At 48.3% G+C, this 22,060-nt stretch overlaps 1 protein-coding gene across 8 annotated transcripts in view; it reads right to left on the bottom strand.

The window, feature by feature from the left end:
* GRIP2 (glutamate receptor interacting protein 2) overlaps positions 1-22,060 on the bottom strand; it is a 307,293-nt gene that overhangs the window by 41,893 nt on the left and 243,340 nt on the right. For all 8 annotated transcript variants that reach the window (XR_010072734.1, XM_063347812.1, XM_063347809.1 and 5 more), the window contains exons 2-9: positions 19,143-19,223; positions 15,760-15,895; positions 14,774-14,919; positions 11,844-11,930; positions 11,474-11,549; positions 10,739-10,884; positions 4,885-5,032; positions 3,997-4,166 (exon numbers count right to left, since the gene is read on the bottom strand). Coding sequence is in view for 7 of the 8 variants with exons in the window: in XM_063347812.1 (XP_063203882.1) it covers positions 3,997-4,166; positions 4,885-5,032; positions 10,739-10,884; positions 11,474-11,549; positions 11,844-11,930; positions 14,774-14,919; positions 15,760-15,895; positions 19,143-19,223 (990 nt within the window). In the remaining variant the exon portion in view is untranslated. The remainder of the gene's footprint in view (positions 1-3,996; positions 4,167-4,884; positions 5,033-10,738; positions 10,885-11,473; positions 11,550-11,843; positions 11,931-14,773; positions 14,920-15,759; positions 15,896-19,142; positions 19,224-22,060) is intronic.

Below are 22,060 nucleotides of genomic sequence, written 5' to 3'. Positions count from 1 at the left end.
CAGGCAGGGAGGAGAAGTGAGAGAAACAAAAGGTAAGAAGTATAAGCCAGGATGTTGTAGAAAAGAGCCCTATACTGGCTCTGAATAAATCAGGACCCAGCCACAGTGTGTCAAGCACCAGCAGCGAAAACGCATCCCCACATAACCTCATGACACTTGATGCGAAGTGGCAGAAATTCACCCTTTCCCCATGAAAAACTCCACATCCTGAGACAACGGCCTGACTAAGCCATGCTGGCAGGGCACAGATGTCATTTCCATTTGCAGTCTGTTGTGCGACGTGCAGAAGCTCCCTCCAGCCACAAGTTTCCCCGCAGAGGCCATCAGCATTATCCGACAGCGCCGGGGAAACCTCCTTGTGCTGTTTCCCACCTTGCTGCCGGAGCTGCCCTCCCGGGGACAAGGCGCAACGCCTTCTGCACAGGCCAAGGACTGCTTTGAGCACTTTGCCTGGCTCCAGTGTTTGGTTGTTTTGCAGCTGCTGTTGGCTGGGAATCCATCGCAGGGTGCACACATGGAAGAAAGAGAGAGGCAGCAGAGGGCCACCTCCAGCCCACCAGAACAAAAGGGATTTTATACACCACTGCTTAAAGGCAATTACAGAGGGCCACCAACACAGGAAAAGATGCCAGTGCTGTAGCAAACACAAAATTAAAACACGGCACCAACATGGCAGACTCTATTCAAGGCCTCGCAACTGCTTTAGCTTCAACCCTAACCCCAGCCCAGAACATGTTGGCAGAAATCTGTTGCAGGGTGACATCCATCATCTGGAAATCCCTTGTCCCAGAAACTGCGGCTTTGCGACACCAGGTCACAATGCCACAGGTCTACCCTGGAATGCCTCAAACACCCCTCAGACACAGGTCTCTTGTCTGTTCTCACTGACGCTCTTTTGGCCCCTGGGCAGCACAGGGTCACTTTGGTTTTCCTTGCCCAGCAGCGCTGGGGTTTCTCTCCCCAGTCCCTGCACCTTGCTGTCTGGATCTCTTTTCTTCCAAGAGGCTGGCTAATGAGCAAGACTGCAACTGTCTCTTTTATTCAGCTAAGCGTGAACGACATCCCGCAGCGGAGCATCACTGGAGCCACGAGTTATCCCAGAGCTCTTAACCTCGCAACCAACTTGCAGAGACTGGCAACCACCTTTCCAGGATGAGATCTCCTCCAGGCTCTGTGTCCTCCAAGTAGGCAGAAACGCCGCCAGCCCTGGTACCACCAGAGCTTTCTGAGAGTGCAAACCTGCCACAGGGACTCAGTTTATTTAGTGAGTCCACCCAGACATCTCATCTAAAGGTCATCTGTTAGTGCCTTTAACAGCAGAAATCTATTTCCTGTGCACGCATCACAGGCATCAAATCACTTAGGTCAGGTTTTCCAGCCAATATAATGATTATATTTAGTCTTTGCTAAACATTTAGTGACTTGAGTACTTATTCTATCAAGCTCTCAAAAAATCCACTTCCAGCTCTGGGGTCTCTATTTTGTGGATTCCAAAGTAAATTCAGAGCCAGGCAGCTTGTAAAAACAAAAATCAAATGAATAAATGTAGCCACATCTAGACAAAAAAGGAAAGTTCTTAATAAAATTAAATACTTTGAACATGAGGGACAGAGCTTATGGGCATATATACAAAATCGTTTAATCCATTTAAAGTAATTAAAGCTCTCCCATTTGTCTATGAATTCTTAGCTTATATCTGACGCGACAGAAAAAAAAAAAAGTGCCTTTGAAACTCAGATGTCAGTGAATTGGGAAAGAGAAGAGATTTTGGACAATTCCATGACAAAAACCTACAACAGCTTTCCCCATGCTTTCGTACATCATCCCTGCTTGAGGAAACCCATCCATCCCAGCACCGCTCCCAGGCACCACCCGCTCCCACTGATCTTGGGAGCAGGGCGTAATCCTCCCCCAAACTCTCCAATGCCCCCCTTGCCACAGAGAAAGCAAACTCAGTTTGACAAATCCGTGCTTCAGCATCAGACCGTATTTTTGCATGGCAGCTGCAGGTTCAGATCCCTCTCCACCTCCTCAATAGCTGGATTTTGATTGCACGAGAAGCCACGTTTAAAAAATATAATGACAAGCCCCACACAGGCCCACACTGGAAGGACTTCAGCAACTGCTGAAGAGGGATGTGTCTGCACGGTCTCCTCTCCTTGGCTGTATTCCTTGGGCTTCACTCTCTCTCCAACCATGACAGTTCACTTTCGCATGTCCCGTTTTTCCTTCCTGCCCCTGTTTGTTTCCCTAAGCTCAAAAAAAAACAGCCTGTGGACTTGGCACTTGGTGTCTGGAGCAGAAAGCAGCGTCTCTCCCGGGTCCGAATGTAGTTTGTCAACTTTGGTGCGGTTCCTCAGCTGCTCTCCATGGGCTGCACGGCGCTGTGGCTGGTTACACCACCGAGGAGCACTGCTTGGCGAGCTGCTCCTGTTGGCCAAAGCGCTCGCCCTTCTGTCCCCACCACCTCCCTTTCCCATCCCCATCAGCGCTGTGGGAGGTGTAGGCCCAAGCACTGGTCTCCAGCCACACACCTCTGCCTCCTAACAGCCGTGCGGATGAGCAGCATCCTTCCCTGTGATCCTTCACGGGCTAAAGGGTTTAATCAAAAATGGGAACAATTGTTACATCCCTTATTTTTAGTGTTAATGTGTTTCAGTTGTTCTCCTAAATTTGTGTTCTGCATTTCCACCGCAGGAGACTGATCTGATGTATGGAGGTTTGGGTAAAAAGGCGCTGAACACACCAAGCTGCCCTTCCACAGATCCCCCTTCTCTGAGCTGCTGCTGAATGCATATATTCTGAAAGGAGATTAGGACGAGGGCACTAATGGAAGGAGGAAAACAGTTTATTTTAACAGCCATTGAAAAAGGATTATAGCTTTCCATTTTTTCTTGGGCACAAAGGTCAAGTCATCCATCCCCGTTGTTAAACTGCTTTAATTCTGCAAAAATTGGACTGGACATGTAAGAGGTTTATTTCTAGATAGGGAGATGTCATTAGATTTTATGTTTCATCACATCCCGTTAAAGAAGACAACACAGACATTTTCCTTCTTTCCCCAAACTGCCCTAGAAGGGAATGGAACGCAGAGCTGTGCCCATGGCTACGGAGCACCGATATTATTAAAATACATGGTCCTGAGGGACGAGTGATTGAAAACGGTTGCAAAAGGGGCTGGCACTGAACAGTCACACCTGAAAAACCTGAATTACAACACCAGAAGTACAGGCTGTAAAAAGACTGCATGCAAGAGTTGCAACAAATCTCCTAGTACTGAGGCTTTGACCACAACGAGCTTTATACGTGAGCCTGAGTCAGTCTTCCCCATGGAAGGAGAAACTAAAGGTGGGCAATAAGGATGCTCATCAGGGTGAATTCCTAGTGACGTTTACAGGCATTTTGGCCTCGATTTCACTGGAGACACATTTTTTTTTTCCCAGTATTTCTCTGGTGGGAGGTGGTGGAAAGCAGCAGCTACAGATGCATTCACTTTACCCTTCCTTGGCTGCTCCGACACAGCGGCCATTCAGGCTGGTCCAGAAGATGAACGCTTGCGTTTCCTAAGGAAGTCCAGCAGGATTCTGCCTAGCTAATGACACGTCCTTTACAAAGCCTTACCAGGCACCAGCGAATGAAAGCTGAGCTTGGAAATACATTTGCCAGCACCAAGGCTGTTTTCCTCCCTCTCCATTAACGTCTCTTATCTGAGGTACTGAGGAAGCAGCTTGCACAGCACTCAGCACTGCAGAACCCTGGGATTCCCAACTCCAATTTCCCCATTCAAGCACAGATGTTACCTTTTTTTTTTTCCCCCTATTCACATCCTTGAAGAACGTCATCTAATCACATGCATTTCATCAAAACATCTTTTTTGTTCCTCCACAGATGTCTCTCTTTGGAGTCTGCTGCCAGCATTCAAAAGCAGCAAGAACCCCAGTAGGGACCTCAAGTGAGTTTTGAGGGCAACCAACAGCGTTTGCACAGAGGACACACCTGTTTCTGGAGGCTTCAAAGGCAGTCTGCTTTGGTGAACAGGTAATATCTCCAGCTTGACATTTTCTGAAGTGGCAGCTAAAAGTTGAGTTGCCTCTAATAAGGAGCAGTGCTCTGTGCTTGTGCCATCGATGGAGAGGATGTGGTCACCAACATGCAACGCGCCACATCTGGAAAGGAAACAGCAAGAGAGGTAATTACACATATGGACAAAAAACTTGTCCTTATGGTGGGGAGCAGAAACAAACAAAATCCACCTGTGAACGACCGCGTGAATTCATGTGACTTTATTTTCATATCTCATTTTTTTTACTTCCAATTTGAACCTGAAGTTCAAGCGTTGCCCAAAACACCAACTCAGATGGTTCGTGCTTGAGTCAGTGCTGCTGATGGCTCGGGAAAGACCTTTTAAGTTTTTAATAGTGCCCACTCATAGCGAGCCTGGATGGCTGAGGGCTCACCCAGCAATGTAGTTAAGTCCTACAAGCCAGCAGTTCAGCTCAGCGACAACTACCCACAGCTGGGGCTGCATCACGGTCTGTCACTCTGCATCCCCGTGTAAAGGGCCACTCACTGACTTGCCCATCTGGAAAAGGCTCTAGCCAGAAGTCTCCAGAATAGGTGTTTGCCATTCCACAGCTCCAGGGCAGTCCGATCTGAGGTTTTTAAAACAGAGCTCAGCTTTCACGTGCACCGAGTTACGTTCATTCCCATTGAGGAGTGTCTGCTGGTGCTGAGTCAGATATTTTTAGCATGCTTAGTGCTCAGAACGCGTGGACATGGCCATTTCAAGGCAAGACAGGGAAGAATGGTATATAACTAATAAGGGACAAAAAAGCAGTGGAGAAAGGAAAAGCAGAGCTAGGAGCAGCCTGTTCAGGTCTGTACCTGTCCACCACGCTGGCCGGCTTGATCTTGTCGATGACAATGACCTGCTTGTTCCGGTGTGTGGTTGTCGTCAGTGTGATTCCTAGTGTAGACCCTGGAGTCTTTGCTATTTCAACTAGTAAAGGACCTGAAGCATTTGCCACAGTATCTGCAAAATAAGGGAGCATTTGAAGACATTTCTCATACAGCCTTTCCCATTTCTAAATGCAGAGGGTCGCCCGATAGCGCTGACTTGCCGTATGTATCAGCAAACCTGTAGTTTGGACATCCTACAGTCTGTGTCACACGGTAACTTAAAAAACTGATGACCAGCACACAAGTCAGTCAACTCCTACGTGCTTCAGCACCAGTTTTGAAATATCGCCTCAACTGCTCATTTCAGCTCCCCCAGTGCAACAGTGGGAGCAGAGACACAGAGCTACCTACCCGCGTGCTTACAAAAGCCTCCTCTCTCCCATCAGACAATACAGGGGTAACTCATGTTTAAAAGATGCATTTCTGCAATAAGCTTAATAGATGTTCTAAGTGAGACTAGGAAACTCCTACGACATTGCACTTGTTAGCACGAGCCTGCACCATACCTATTCATCTCTTCTGAGGAAGGGGGAGGAAGAAGAACGGCCGTGTCTCTGGCTGATTAGACAGAAATTCCCTCCACCTCTATTACACACGTTTGCTTCCAGATTACCTAAAGCCATCATAAAAAGGCTGGATTCACAAACGTCTTATCACCACCACACAACCCACAACCAGCACCCCACGGGTAGTTTGACCCCCCAACAAAACCAGTTCATAGAAGCCCAGCCATCCGCTTTGAAGGAAAGGCCAGCACAGCCCCTGAGAGCTTGATGCCTCCTCAGCCCTTAATTACTCATAGTAAGGCTTTTCTCTTCCAAAGCTGTGCTCCACTAAAAATGCTGATGCTACTTGGCTCCAAAACTTGATGCATGGCTCATCCTTGCTCTCTGATAATCAGGAGCATTCATGCAGATCTTGGAAGCTAAGCCGCAGTGAGGTCTTTCCTGAGATTTGTCGAAGATGCTGAGCCCCTGGAGAAAGAAATTTCCCTTGGAAATTTCCCCCGGGGATCAGCCAGGAGATGTTCAGGCTCTGGTCACTCACAGTGCCCTTTTTCCCAGGGGAGGGAGGAGGAGGAATGAGCCATGTTAAAGGTTATGCAGGCTTCAAATAAAACACTGATTATTCTCTGTTGAGAAGGACCACTGGGGAGACCCGCAGGCCCTGGCAAAAAGCACAGCCCCATTCAATCAAAAGATGCACAAAGCACCCAGCTAAAGCCTGCGGAAGGTGCATTTAAGCCTTTGTTAGCAAAGGACGCAACAAGACACCGAGGATCTCTTCCAACAGCAAACATCAGCTATACGTTGTTTTTGCAGTCCATATGTGGCCAGCACATATCTTTTGCAGAGGGACACAGATTTATATTCCTCCAGCTGATGGGAAGGAGACAGGAAAAAAAAAAAGAATCATGAAAAAAGCTTGCCAGAGTGGTAGACCTTTCTTTCCAAGGCAAATACCTACTCCTCTCGGCTTTACCCAGCGTCCAAGCTTCTCAGCTTCACCAAGCGTTTCCCCGGGAGGTCTCAGCACAATGGTGAGAAGAGCGAGCTTTGGGTACCTACTCCCATGCCAGGATCTAGGCATCGATAAGACTGTAGGAAATCACAGCCCTGCCTCCAGCCCACAGTCTCGCCTCCCATCACCCAGGCCACCCTGACGTCCCTTTTAATTCTCATCCCCAGCGGCATAGATGAGAACTGCTCCAAATCCATTTGAGAGGCATTTGTTGAGGCAATACCAGCCAAGCCTCTATTAATTATTCTAGGGAAAGACTTGGCTCAAATCAAAGGTCAGGAGTCTGCTATTTAGCAATATTTGTGAGGCGTGATTAACATGGGGCTATTACACCCAAGCTAATTTAAAAGAAACATGGAGAGGCCAGGGCAGGCCATGCAATCACCTTACTGCAGGGAGTCAACTGGCGTTGCTGCTTTGGCACCGCGAGGTGTTTCTGCAACACCACACACGGCTGCAACCTCATCCAGCATCTGTGGAAAAGACACCCGCGGCTCTCCTGCGTTTCACAGCAAAGCTCACCTTACTTAAAGCAAGATCCTTTCTCGCAAGCCAAGAGAGTCTAAGCAGTTGTTCTGGAGGCTCAGCACTCATGAGATACTCAACTCAAACGCTGCTCAGCATGTACTGAGGGCCAAAAATCACTCCGTTGCAGAACCAGTATCACTGAGGCCAGTGACACCGAGTTTAATATGGATACATCAGCTTGCATCATTTCTCTAGGGTTTTGTTATGAAGAAACAGAAAAACCACACATGCATATGCTGCCTTACACGGGTGTTGTGGATTTTCAGGTAAGGGTATGAAAGTGTTTTGCAAGCAATGAATTGTGCTTCCCAGAGGAGGATGGTAACATTTTACAGATTAGGAAACTGAGGCACAGCTGTCACGCAACTTGTCCTAAAATACAAGGGAAAGGGGAAAAGGGAAAAGGGGAAAGGGAAAAGGGAAAAGGCACTCCATTTGCAGATGCAAAAAAAAAAAAAAAGAAAAGAAAACCTTTTAGAAGAACCAAACCAGGGAGCTGCTCCCTTCCTGACACAGCCCAGCGGCTCACGATCCCTCTGGCTTCACAGGCACATGGAGGCTTTTGACTTCACGGGCCCCTTTCTTCAGGCCCTACTTCATGCCACCGCCCAGCAGACGCCGAGCGGTCACCTGTTTGTGGGACACCACCAGCCCTCCACTCCATCCGCAGGAGAGCCCCACCGGCCTCAAAGTCTCCATCCTAAAAACGAACGGGCAGGCAGGGGGAAGGGAGAGGAGGAGAAGGCACCGCAAATCCCTTTGCTCAGTCGTTATCTCTGGCAGAGAGCTTCCCCCCTCCATGAGTCAACCCTAAAGGCTTGCAGCCCAGTGCCTCCTGTCATGGCACACCCGGCTTATTTACAGAGTGACTATTCAAATGCCACCAGCTTCTGGCTGATCAGTTTGGGTGTTGGTTTTTTCCCCTTCCCTTCCCCCCCCCTCTTTTTTTTAAGGTACATAAGATAGAGCGTGGCAGCGGGAAAGCATCTGTTTATTGCAACGTTTATCTGGCAAAGGGCGGAGATTTTCCCGATGCCCCAGGGAGGTGCACGCACAGTTCACACTCCTTTTAAATGGAAATGGCAGATTAATTTAATTCCTTTGGTGGCCTTGAGAAATCTCAGCCAATTTGATTAAAAGCCTGCTGCGGCCCCATCCCACACTGGCCTCCCTGGTGAAAGCCCGACCGCCGGGGGATGCTCCGTGGCGGTGGCAAGCAGCTGCCGCCTCCCTCGCACCGAGAGCAGGGCTGGCCCCACGCAGCTCGTCCTCAGTGCACAATTTTGGCTGGGAAACCACGCAGCCAGCTGGGGAACGCCGTGACGCAACACTCCCCCGCAGAAGCCTTGGTCCCTCACCAAGGACAGATGCAGAAAAACGACTTTCCCTCCTCGAGGGTCAGCCCACACCACCCCAGCGCGAACGGCGGCAGCGGAGAGCGAGCACGACGCAAAAAACTCTTATTTTCCCTGGGGATGAACAGGCCAAGCACCACTTCATGGTGACGTCCCCAGCTCTTATAAAGGGTCAAGTGAATTGTGTGGCCACGTGTCCCTCCAGCCCCTTCACCAAGTTTTCAAAATGGGAATTAGGAGCGCTCCCTTCAGGCTAATAACATCCCCACGCGGCTTCCAGCACCTGCTCCTCCCTTCCCTCATCATCTTGCTGTGGCTGGGAAAGAGAACGTCTGCAATAGTTGTGATTTGGGGATGACGCACTCATCTCCTGTTGCAGTTATTAGCTGTTGCCTGGCAAAACTGTCTGCAGAGACTGTTTTAAGCTAAACGTTCTACATCATCTTGCCTTAAAAGAAAGCAGAGCAAGCATATCCCTTTACAGGGTTGGGGAGAAGAACTTTCTACGCAGAAATTATCTAAGAAAGGGGTTGGTTTTACATCTTGGGAAGCACGTGGCCGTGGTCCGATGTAGAGCAACACAAGATGGAGAATCACTGCATAAAACCCTGCCACGGCTCTGTGTTCACTCAACCCTAACATTTTGACTTGGGAGAGTTACTCAAGAAGAAATACCCAGGCACCTTCATGGCTATTTTTGCTCTAAGTCAGGTTTTAAAACAATCAACTTTCTGCAACATAGGCACCAGGGGACCGTACAAACAACAAAAACCCCCAAAAGCCCATTTTGCACGCACCATTAATTGCTTGCTACTGCTCAGACTTGACAGCTGTGGGCAAAATCCCTCCTTAACTCCACCTGTCCCCTGCCCGGGTAGGGCTGCCAGGCTGCGAGGAGAGGAACGGGCATCCCTCACTGACCACGGCAGAGCTACCACAATCACAAGCACGTAGAAAGGTAGAAAATAGGGTTTGGGTAGCTTCTGTTTTCCATCATTTAAGTGGTTCCTCTTTTTTATGAATAGCAGCCAATTTCTAAAGAGAAGCTGCTCCCGCAGCACGGCAGACGCCAGGCAGGTTGCAGGCAACGGCAGGTTTTTCCTTCCAGCTCTCCCAGCGGAGCACGTGCCTGCGTGGCACACAGTTGCCCAGGCCCTGGCAGCCTCCTGCCCCAGGGGAGACCCGGCATGTCCACGCTTGTGGAGTTTCTGCCGAAAGGGAGGGGAAAGCTTGGGGAAAGGAGACTGAAAAGGAAGCAGAAAGCCCTCAGGGCTGGCACGAGGAGGTCCCTCGTCCTGGTGCAACCCTCTCGCACATTGCATGGAGCGAGTTCTGGTGTTCTCAGCTCTCTTTCCTTGAGGGTACCGTGGTATTAAACTCTCTGAGCTGCAGATTCTTTTTATTTCCCTCCTCACTGACAAATCAAAGAACAACCTGATATCACGGATTCCTATTCCTTGCTGGATCCTAGGCTCAGGCGTGCTGGTCTGGTTTGCAACATTTGCGGGAAAAAACCCCAACCTAGGCCAGCTTGCGGCTCCAGTGGAGGCAGAAACCCTCTGGAGACGTATATGGAACATCAAAATCTAATGCACAGCTCAACGAGTTTCCAGAGCCAACACAGCTTCGGACTCTGTGGTAACCTTAAACTCATTAACAACGCTCCCTGCAGGAACAGCTGTGTGTCACAAACCCAGCTCAAAATGACTTTACAGTAGCTAATAATAAACCTTTTCCCAGAGCTTGAAACTGAAAATCAAATAAATAAAATATTAAAAAAACCCACCAACCCTCCCAACCCTCAAACTTAGTATCTACTGTGCAGAACATTTTTTAGAAATACCCATCCTCTGCCCTCCAGTAAATCCTGTCCTCTTTGGGGTCAATCAGTTGATCGCCCCGCATTTATTTCGGCAGCAGATCTGAACTAACGTTTCTAAGAAAGGGAACATCTCTAGAATTAGGCAGGGTCAAAATTCAGAACCAAAGCTGCAGCCACATCGAGTCTCTGCCTGCATGCAGCTCTCTCTCCTACACATATTTAATAGCGTTGTTTCCAGTGCTGGCGGAGCACCGACATTCCAGCGCCCTTTAACTCTGATTTAACTCTATGCCCTCTTTGCCTACGTGAGAAAGCCCCTTTTTCCCCCCCTCCTCTAAAATCAGTCATCGTTCCCATCGAGGCACATCATCGGATACGGGCATCTCAAATGCATTTAACTAAGCCGTCTTTGAACTCTACGCCCTACACCCATGCTGGCAGCGCACTGCTCAGCAATTTTTCCACTGAAAGCGAGCATCCCTGTTGCTGTCTCTAGTCTCACATACTTTCCAGGCAGTCAGAGAAAACGCCACCACAACCGTCTCTGCCTTACCCATGATGGTCACGTCATACTCGATCTGGAAGAGTGCCTCCTGGCTGCACTGCCGCAGGATGTTGAGGGCATCGGCGTGGGTCATGCTGTGCAGAGGGATCCCATCGACACTCAGCAGCCTGTCCCCAATTTTCAAGGACCCTTCCCTGCAGGAAGCCACAGGCAAAAGGTACTGAAAATTTTTGTCTTTGTATATATATGTATTTATTTATATTCAGATGTATTTTCTATATATGTTTATACATCTTTATAATATAGCTATATATTTTGTGTATATATACTTCATATAATTCTATATCTATATATTTTTTTAATATATGGGGGGGGTTATATATATTAAAAAGTCAATTACTTCGATCCTGTAGGAACTGAACACTCCTTGGGACAACGGTTTGGGTTATTTATAGTTCCAGGCCCATCATATTAAATTAGCAGCATGAGAACAGATAGGCCGCCTCCCGGTTTCTAACACAGCATCAGCTCTTCATCTGCACAGGTTCAATTAAGCGGCTGCCTCTGGAAGAGCAGTTTCTGCTTATAACTATAACATCTACACCCGGGTCAGCCTACGAGCACTGGACCCCTCCTCCCCACACGCAATCTGTGTCATTCCACACCACGCCAACGAGAAGCCTTGGGGCAAGAAGGACAAGAAGGAGACATGTCCAAGAGCACGGTGAGAGCTGCTGGTCTGTCATGCGAAAGCAAACGCTGGAGGCGCAACGCGAGCGTTACCTGTCTGCTGGGCCACCCGGCCTCACGTAGGTGAGCACCAGCGGCCTGGACTTGTGCCAGTCTTCATGGGCTCCCCCTGTAATCAAACCGGGAAAGCCGTAAGTCACTGGAGGTTTGAAAGTCTGAATGAGAGTGCCGAGAAAGGAGAGACATTTATCACGTAACGGCTGACACAGCCTGAAAGCAAAAAGACTGCCCTGGATTAGGCAGCCGGCAGCCCTTGAAGGCTGCATGGGATGCTCTCCAGGACACGCTTTCGCTTTCAGCTGAGGTTTATGACATTCATTTTCCTACTTTTCTCTTCCCGCTTCACAAATCACCTCTGCCAGAGCTTGTTCGCTCTTTTTTTTCCATTGGAGAAGCCACTAACCTCTCAGCACGAAGCCAAAGCTGTTGCCTTCCTTGTAGAGGGACACCTCAATGGTCTTGGGAATAATGCCAGCGCTGCTCTCTGGCACTAAGGGAAGAGAGAAAGACCCAGTTGCCACTTTTTCACACAACCCTACAAAATAATACCAAAACGCATCCAAAGGGCATTGAAATCAAAGTCCAGCCCCATACGCATATTGTATCTTCTCTGTTTGGAGGTAAAAAAAGCCTGACCTGGACCCACGAACCTTCATCAGAACCAAGCATCATGTTTTAGGATGATTTCACCAGCTCGGTGTTGTGCATCTCCCCTCAAATTTGTCTTGGTTAATACTCTGACATTCAAGTAAAACCATCTCGTTTATCAACTGGCTTTAATGTGCTCAGCATTACTCAAAAGCCAGAAGCTTCTGCCGCAGATGGAAACTTATTAAAAAAACCCAGCAGTAACGTAAGGAATCAAGTCACCGGCTGACCTTAAAGAAAATGAAAATCCCAAATCCTCAGTGCAAAAGGTTGGGTTATTTTTCCCTTACCTCTCATATTTTGACTTTAAAAAAAGATTAAGTGAATACTTTAAACTGATCCTAGGGGCAGATCAGTAATTTTATGTTAAATACACAGTACTATTTAATGTACAAAAGTAAAGAGAAAAAGAAAGAAACTGTTTCCGTCCCTTGCCATCCCCTGCTATTTAATGATTTATTGAACTACTGCGGTGAATGTGGGACAATTTCCCACTCTTCTCCACCCAGAACCGCACAAGGCGTTTCAGCCTGGTCCGCTCCAAAAAGATCAATTCCTAAGCTTCAAACCAAGTGCAATGAATGGCCACAAAGATAATCAGAAAAGAGACCAGGGGCTTGACTTCAGCCTGGCAAATCGGAGCTGAAGGCTCTCCTAGGCACGTCCGCGCTAACGTTTCCCCTTGGCTTAGGAGGGGTGGTTTTTTTGAAGCAAATCTCTCCACTGTCCTCACTGACCACGTTGGTCCTCACTGCCAAGCACCCTGCGGGCTTGCAACCTGCACGCAAATTAGGGATAAACTAACCCAAAAGATGTGCACTGGAGGCACGGTACTGCCGGGCAGGCAGGCGGCCCTGGGGACCAGGCTGCAGCGAGGGCAAATAAACCCCCAAAACACTGTCCCTCGCACAGCCGCTCTGCTCCTGCGGCTGCACGCAGACTGCTGACAGGGACACAGCCTGGAAATGCTCCAGAAGGGAAAAGCTCCGGGCACGGGAAGGCTCCCAGCTAAGGGGTGATACTCACATACCGAGAAAAGGGTATAAAGCATCCACAAATGTGTTCAGAAACCATCCAATTTCTGTCCTAAGCATCCAAGCGTGAAGCTCTGCGACAGTCTTTCGTAAGATCAGCGGGGAGCAGGGAAACCTAAGCTAGTGTTAACACAGGGCTCGGTTTATTTATGAAAGAGATGATATGACACAGTGGCCTGAAAACCAGACTTGGACTTGCAAGGTCTCTTCCAAAGCCGGAAATTACAAAGTGGGGAGAAAAATTCAAACCCACAAGCACAAGCGATTGAACTGCACTCTATTTCTGCTCTTTGCCCAGGGAATGAGAATGAGAGCGGGAGGCGGGTGCACGCAGCAATAACAAACCCTCGCCGCAGATAAAAGCCCACAATGAACTGGAGCAAGGCAATAATTGACAATTCCCTGTATTTTGCAGTGCCTCTTTGTTTGGATTAGTCATAAACAGCATCAATAATCTCATTGGAGAGAAGTGACTGTTCCAGCGTGCTCTCCCTGCCCGTTCAGAGCCGGGGACATTTCGCATCGCTGCTATTGATCGAGCCATGCGGTATTGGCACTGCTCCTTCCCTGGTAAGTACAGCTTATCAGATTCCTGAGAGCCAGGCTCCCGGCTAAGGAGGAAGGTTAAGAGCTGTCATCTCTCCTAGTATGACAACACGGAAAACTTGAACCACAGGGTTTGTTTTACCGGGGTTGTATGCAAAAGCTAACTAACATTTACAGCAGAACAGAGAGGGCTGACGGATGGAAATTCAGCTAATTCAGATGGTGTTTTTCTTTTCTTCTTGGGGCTTTATACGATCATTTATATATTCGATACTTTTCACATAAACGCAGCAGCTATAGCAAAGCTCTGAAGCGTAAGATAGCTTCCTATCTGGGGCAAAATGTTTAGATTTCATTAGTTTTGTTTTTCCTGTCATCTTATTTTTAGCTGTTCTATTTCTTCTGGCCAATCATCCTCTGATTGATCTGGGTAACTGCGTGAGTAATAACTGGGGAGATCATTTTCACAATGGAAAGCCTGTGACGAGAAACTTGAGAAACGAGTTCCTATCGAGGAATTTGTTTTAATCAGAACAAACAAACGAGGGCAAGAGCACATAGTCTCCCATGTCAGGACACAAGCCCTGTTAGCGCCAGTTGGGCTTGCCAGCTTCTGCCGGGGCTCCTTAGCCCGAAAGCAGATTGCTTCAGCTTCCCTTCGGAAAACACATAACGTTTCAAAGCATCTTGAGGAATAACAGCCCTTGCCGCAATTCAGAAAAGAGGATCCGGCAATACATGTTTAAGACTGAACAAAACCTCCCATAGCCATGCTCCAAAAGGCAAAAAGCAAAACAAGCCGCGGCAGCATCAGGAGGCAGATTGGCCTGCGCTACCGAGTCACTCCAAGGCAAGACAGACCTAATCAGCCATCTCCCAGCGGTGTGCATGAACAGGCACCCACTGTGCCGGAAAAAGCACTCTGCTCCGACTGCACACAGCTCCGCAGCATCCACCGCGGCGCTGCGAGCAGATGAAGGCGGAACGTCAAAATGCCCCTGGATACTGCCTTGGCCACCACGGCTAATGCACGAGCGAGCCCATCTGTATCCCAGGACAAAAAGCAGCCAAGAAAAGAGAGTAGCGTTATCGGAGAGGCACCCACCGGCTGGCGGGAGCTCGTACTCTACTTCCAGCACTACCCTTTCGCCCACGTTTTTCAGCAGGCTTATGATCTCGTCGTGCCGCAGCTTGGTCAGGTTAATGCCATTCACCGACTTGATGTAATCCCCGACGTTCAGCTGGTCGCTTCTGCAAGTAAATAATAATAATAATAATAATAATAATTAAAAAAAACAAAACCAGTGGTAGCACAAAATCTGCTACGCTCCGCCTGGACGTGCCCAATGAACCTTTGGTAACTGGGGGACTTTCTGAACAAGCCACCAGCGTCGGGCTGATCTTAGCTGTCTGATTGCGTGTGCCCGCTAGCAGAGGGGAGTGGTAAAATCGAAGCCATCTGTCTTTCCTAGTGGCAAGTGTTCAGATCGGTACATACAGCAACAATCGCAGTATACGTGTTCACAACCTCTCTTTTTGTTGCTCAGTTCCCATTCATGTAGAGCAATCAGTCAAAGAGAAGCACATCAAGAGCTGTCCGGAAACAAAAAAAAAAACCAGCACGGAAAAAGAAAACATCTTTCCTTTTGCCTGTTTTCTGCAAAATTGTTCAATTACTCCTTCCCTTTTTCTGCTTCTTGGAGCCTTTCTTCTCCCATTCCTTTTCTGAGCCAATAACGTTACTGACACACTCAGTATTCAGAACAGATACAATATTAAGCCACTTAGCTTGATCAAGATGTATTGTACCATGCAGCTCTCCTGACAAGGCTGCCTAATTTCACAGAATCCCAAATATCCCTCCCTACACAAAATTTCAGAGCATAATTGCACAGAGCATGGGAAATAACTCAAAATAGAAGATATTCCACTTACTGAAGCAACAACTTTGCATTCTGGGGCACTTGAAAAAAGGGAGTCGGGTGCCAACTATTTTAATTATAACCATATTCATTCAGTAGTTAGAACGTGAACATGCAGCTATTCTCTCTAGTTTTACTGTGCTCTCTGCACCCCATTGCCATTTCTCACCTTGCAGCCAGTCCTCCCGGCCTCAGATTGGAGACCCTTGGCTTTCCATCTTTGTCCGTGCCACCTGAAATGGTTAACCCAAGGGTGCTTCCTTCCTTCTTAATCAGCTCCACGATGGTGACCCCTCTGAACTCCTCTGAAAGATCAGGAATAAAGATAAACATCTCAGTGGAAGGCGCATTCCTCCCAATCCCAAAGACATCCTTTTCCTACGGGTGGCAGGAGAGCAGACCTGGGATGATTTGTACAATTTGCAAGAAGAGAAAGCTTCAGTCTATTTAAAATTAAGTTGTGAAACAGAAGTGTGTCCTGGTGGAGGGAAAGCATTCGCACGCGGGTCTGGCAGGTAGGACCAAGCAGGACAAGGCAGAGGAGTGAGGGCTTGGGAGAGGATAAAACCCTTGTGTTTCAAGGTGTTGGTGCTGGAGGCAGTGGAAGGACTCAAACCCAGGGTGATGGGATCTCCGCAACGGTCCAGGGAGATTCCCTCAGGAGCTATGTTTGCTACAGAGTGGGGAGGGTGTTAGGAGGGCTCGTGTCAGGCAGTCACAGTTACCAGGTACGAGGATGCTGTGGACCTGCAGTAGCTGCCTGGATGGACAGAACAGGGTGGATCTTAAAATATTGTGATTAAAAAAATACCATGAGACATCAATACAGTTGGGAGATAAAGAACATAATGTGGAGAGGGGTGGGATCCTGCCAGCAGCAGGGGAGGGAGGGGGAGGCATGACCTTCATTCATTCACAGCAGTTTCCCCACCCGTCTGCACCAAGTCTAAGGCAAACTTCTTCCATATTACCCACGTCATTCCTAGCGGGAACTGAACACGCCAGTCGCTTGTACAACGTAACTGGTTCCACATGCATTGTCAGCCATAATGTGTATAGCAGGGTCAGGTTTAGGGGATGCACCCCCCACGCCTGCTGCACCAGTACCGCTTCTCTGTTTGCTGCAGGCAGCCCACATTTCACTTTCCTCTAGTCCAAGATGACGCTCTTGTTTGTCCAGCACCTGTATGTAAGCCCAACCTGATGCCAGTTTTGAGCCTAGTACAGCTCACGTCTGGGTTTCACAAAAACAGAGTCCCTAAACTATTCCAACTTCTGGATTTGACATGGAGGAGGGGAGTAAATTAGGAGGAAAGCTGGCACCGGCCTGAGGAAAGACCAAGAGCTCTGTGGACTTGGCAAAAGGCAGCTCCGCATTAATCCACGTGACGGCACTCGCGCTCTTTGCTCAGAGGAGGACTAGCCCAGGGGCAAGTCAGATGACTTTCATGCCTTGCCAGAGCCTCCTCTAAGAAGCTTTTGCAGAATTTGTCTGCAACGTGATCCATCCACCTCCACTATCTCTGGTGGTCTGCAATCTCCCACAGTTTTACAGGAGGAAAACAATCTCCCTCACACAGGGCACCTTTCTCCAAGACCATGCAGGGGAAGGTGGTGATGGACACTGGCAGCACATGGCAAACAGCAGAGCCACCGCTGTGGACTCAAACCCACCCTGCGAACGGCCCAGGATGTTATTTGCACAGCAAACCCCATCAGGCTTAAATGAGGTGCTCTATTCGGAGAGGAAACATCTGAAACCTCTTGCACTCTGATTTCCAGAGTCTCTTAAACAACATACTGACACAGAAGGTCCATGCTGGCGCAGGGCTTCCCCCCTCCATCCTCCTCCACTGGGAGAAAACACGGTGTCATTTGGCGCTGTGGTGCCTCATCGCCACTAGCACTTTGCTCCTCGTGCAACGCCACCATGACACCAGAAATTGCACCTCCCTTACGAGTCCTGCCACGTGTACCTGTTCTGTAAAGCACTTCCAGGAATAATCCACGCACTTGATTAACGTGAGCGAGGAACCTCTTTGCAATCTCGCGCCAGTCTGGAAGGCGTTCAGGCACTGCTGGGCGCCTATTTAACGTGGCGCTGGCAGCTCCTTGTAAAATGTCAGGTCCATAATGCTTCTGCTCTTCAAACTCAGTTTTGATCCCTTGCCAACTACCGTAACTTAGTTTTCAATTCACCAACCCGGGACCCCAGGGGCTGCCAAAAACTTTGTGGGGGCTCCCAGCCGTGCTGGAAGGAACACCATCCGGCACTATCCTGCAAACTTCCTCTCAACTACAGATATGACTGATCCACACAGATGGTGCTGCAAGGGGGGATTATTAGCTCTTCAATGGGGTTTAATTTTGATCCTTGATAAGTGTTTAAAATGAGAACTCCCAGAGTCCAATTACCCATCGTTATGGGTTCAAGGAGAAATCGCTGCTCTGAAAAAAGGCAAGTCCCTGAGATCAATCTATTAAGGTAAGCAAGAAAGTATTTTGACCAATGCCGCTATAAATCTACTGCCGCTACGACAGACGCGCACAGATGTGAAAGCGAGCTCGTCAAGCACAGTCTGGTTCCTTCGAGACATGGTCTGTAAGTGCCATACGAGAGTAGTCTCGGATTTCTTCTGCTGGCATACGTGCTTGGGTTTTGCTGCTCAAAGCATCCCAGGGCAGGAAGAGCACACCTGAGTTTTGCCCTCCCCATTAAGATGCCTTGAGCTGAGGTGGTTGGACAGACTGGATCTTGTGAACGGGGAGTCAGCCTCTCTCCATCAGGGCTGCGGAACAGCGGCAACGTGTTGCAGAAGCCCCAGTGGATGCAGAAGATATCCCCTAGAAAAACTGCCGAATGATGAATGGCAAAAGGGGCCCATTTCCTCCCCATCCCCTACAGCACACCAAACCAAACCTGTGACTGGGTCATTAATGGTCAGAGGTGAAAATGAAGCCCCGGACTATTATTAGGAAGGAGCTGAGTTGTGCGGAGCAGCCCATCCAAACCTGCTGGCGTGCTGCTGGTAGACAAAGCCCAGCACCACCAGTGGCAAACATACTACCATTTCTCCACTCCCTCTTCAGCCCCCAGGGGCGTTTCTGCACAGGAAGGTTTATCTCACACAGAAGTCTGCTGTGACTGACTAAATATCAAAACAAACTTAGTCACACATGGGAAATACGAAGCTTGCCAGACACTGCCAGTCTCCCTCCCCACCCGGAGAGCTGGGATGTGGCAGTGCTTCTTCCCTCTCTTCTTTTCTGCTGTTTTCCTCTTTGTGGGTGTCAGCCCAGTGCAGGAACTGCTCCTTTCCCAGATCACTGTAACCACCACCAACATCTCCATCAACAGACTGTGATTGCACCAGTAACGTAACACTCACTGAGACCGGTTACTACCATCCATTTCTGCCCTCCAGCAAAAGCCTTGCTGATAGAGGCAACGAAATGGGCTTTTTTGGAGGGTTTTACCCATTTTAGGGGTAGCCAGGTAAAGTGTAATGGATGCCCTGATGTTCTAGAGCAGAAGCTGATCCCCTCCTTTACCTGGGATGCTTTGCCTCCTGGAGACCAGGGCTGCGTCCATCCCACCGGAGTCCTTGCTTCCCTTCGAGTAAGGGCCATCGTCTGTGAGCAGAGCGAACACAGAAGCTGAAATTAGTACCAAAAGCAACAAACAGCAGAACCAGAGCGCTACAAAACGTTTGTCCTGGTGACACCGTAATTGGGATCACATCCATATCACAGGCCGTAGGCAAGAAAAAACATTACCAGCCCTGGCTTTGTACTGCGCCGTGCAGGCTGTCTTGCTTTTTAGAGAGGGAGGGAAAGAAACAAGAAGGCAATAACATTATCTGATTTATTCCTCTTGGAGCTAATCCGTTAGAAGAGAACGAAATTCCCATACTCCTGTAATTACGTGGAACAGCTGAGGACGGAGAAAGCTGTGGCATTAGTCTCACAAGTTTTAAGCCTGTCATTATGCTTGTGAAGAAACTTACAGTCTTTGGAAATGGAGTTATAGATCAGGACACTAACAGGGCACTAAATCACTATGCTTGAACGAAATTGCCTATTCTTATAGATCCCATTATTTCAAAGTCACATTTTCCTGCTGCTGTTCCAGCCTCTGTACAATATAGACAGCACCTTCTCTTAAGTGATTTAAAAAAAAAAGAAAGGCAGAGAGAAAAGTCAGAAAGAGAAAACAGTATTATGCACTGCAAATGCACCATCCAGCATAAGTTTAAATTTAAATTTAAAGTATTTAAATATCTCTGTATCCTCCTATTGGAAGACTCCTATATAGCATAAAGGTTATTTGCACAGAGGGAACATGCTTCTACAGATTTCACTGCCATCTATCTAAAATGTCTATTTTTATGGCATTTCCTAAAACGCTGGAGCTTTCTCAATCAGTATTTCCCAGTAACCATGTAGTATCAAATAACTCCCGTTCTCAGACCACATTCCTGGATGGCCCTTCCCAATTTTTCAATAGCTACGAAGGTTTAGAAGTTGTACGTGATAGTTTAAATATGGGTTACTGAAAACCTTACCCGTTTATTCCCATCCGCAGTCTTTCATTTCAGTAGCTTCTATTTAAGTTACAGAGTTTTTGTCCTGCTGCGTACGAAGGGAACAACCACTTTTGTTCGGCCCCATTCTGGACAGTGGTCCGTAGGCAGAGAAACCAACACCCCTGTTCAGTTTGCTGGCAGCCCGCTCTGCCCACAGCGATGGTGTAAACTGAATCACGTGGGTTACGCTTAACCTCTAGCAAGGGAATTTCGCTCAAGGGCTTGAGCGTTTTTTAAACATAAAACGACACAAGGTTTCAATAAAGTCATTTCCAAAAAGGCAATTTTTTTTTTCCTAATCTAGTTTTAATTCTTGTTGCGCCGAGCTGAAGTAACTTCACAAGGCGACAACACTCAGCGAAAAGTTTTGGCTGACTCAAATCTGTGCTTTCAAACCTAAAAAGTTTCAGATGAAAAAGAAACACCATTTTGTTTTTCAGACCAAATTTTGCAGCCCATAAAGGGACAATGTAGATATCCAGACCCCGGACTCTTCTCCTGTATCACTCTGAATGCTTTTCCATCACCACTAAACTGAAGGTTTCTAATGAAGTAAGAACTAGCACTTGGCACTAGACCACCACCGAGCTACGCCAAGCCATTGCTGCCAAAACACATTGAACCTTGACACCCAAGCATCCAGGCCCCCTGTGAAACAGGGGGCAGAAGCTCTGCCTTTCAAAAAATAAGGGGAAGAACAGGTAGGATAAAACAGCACTGTCCCGACCATGGAGACCTTGCAGCGTTACTCAAAGCTGACGGTGAAAGCAGCAGCATTTGGCTACAGAATTACAGCAAGCACCACGGCAAGACACTGATTTCAGGTAGGTGCTGGTACACCCTGGCATCAGTTCTAAGAGCAGAAGGCTTGAAAGTGCAATTTGCATTTTTCATAGCAATGGTTCTTCGGGTGATGGGGAGACCAGGGTCAAGGTTAATCTGGGTTTAATGACTCTGGAAAGCACTTTAATTTACTTGAGGCAGTTTAGTTCCAGCATCCAATTAAAAAATACAAAACAACAACAACAAACAACAAAACCAAAACCAACCAAAACCAAACTGAAAGCCACACGCCATCTCTTCTTCGGTAGCTGTTTGATAGCAATAAAGATTCAGAGCTTTCCATCTCTGCTACTGTTGGCCATGTTCATCTTAACTTGTCTCTCCGGAAGGTTTTTCCTAATATCCTGCCTTACCCTCTCTGCCACCCCATGCCTTGGAGAACTGCAGAGTCAGAAAATGGGGACAGTCTGGGAATATAAAGCAAGGTGGAGTTTCCCAGGGGAGCAGCAGGACAATGCTGGTCCAGCTACTCCCTGCCCACGCCACTCAGCCCAGCAGCTACAATCTCCTTTTATTTCTTTCCCAAATGCAGCAGCACATTGGGGGAGGAATCCCAAAACAGCAGCTCAGGATACCCAGCACGAGGTTGCTCTTTCAGCACTGGAGGTAATTCTGCAAAAGGCACCTGCAAAACACCCTGGGACATCCAGGGCTGGAGCCTTTCGATGCCACTGGAGCATCAGCGTGCCTTCGGTCACACAGGACACCATGGATGGGGAGGACCACCCCAGCTCACAGCTGCCTTCCACGTAAGAGCATCGCTGCCAGCTCTGACCCCAGGTAACGTGCTCAAGGCAGCAACGTTCTGCTGCCGATGGGATCCCTGTGTTCCCGGGAAACCACGCAAGATGGTTCGAAGCCAGCTCCATAATCTGCTGGCAAAGTAAAGCAGTCGACCATCTGCTTCACATAAACACACCACCCTGGACCAGACTGCCACCAGCGCCCGTCTGTGCGTCATTTCCCCATCGCATCCCCAATCGATACTGATAGGAAACCCCAGTTTGCGAACGGTTACCCTCCCTACTCCAATAGCTGTTG

The sequence above is a fragment of the Chroicocephalus ridibundus genome, chromosome 10 (assembly GCF_963924245.1).
Source record: "Chroicocephalus ridibundus chromosome 10, bChrRid1.1, whole genome shotgun sequence".
Classification (NCBI taxonomy): Eukaryota; Metazoa; Chordata; class Aves; order Charadriiformes; family Laridae; genus Chroicocephalus; species Chroicocephalus ridibundus.
This window is presented reverse-complemented; position numbering and strand designations above follow the sequence as displayed.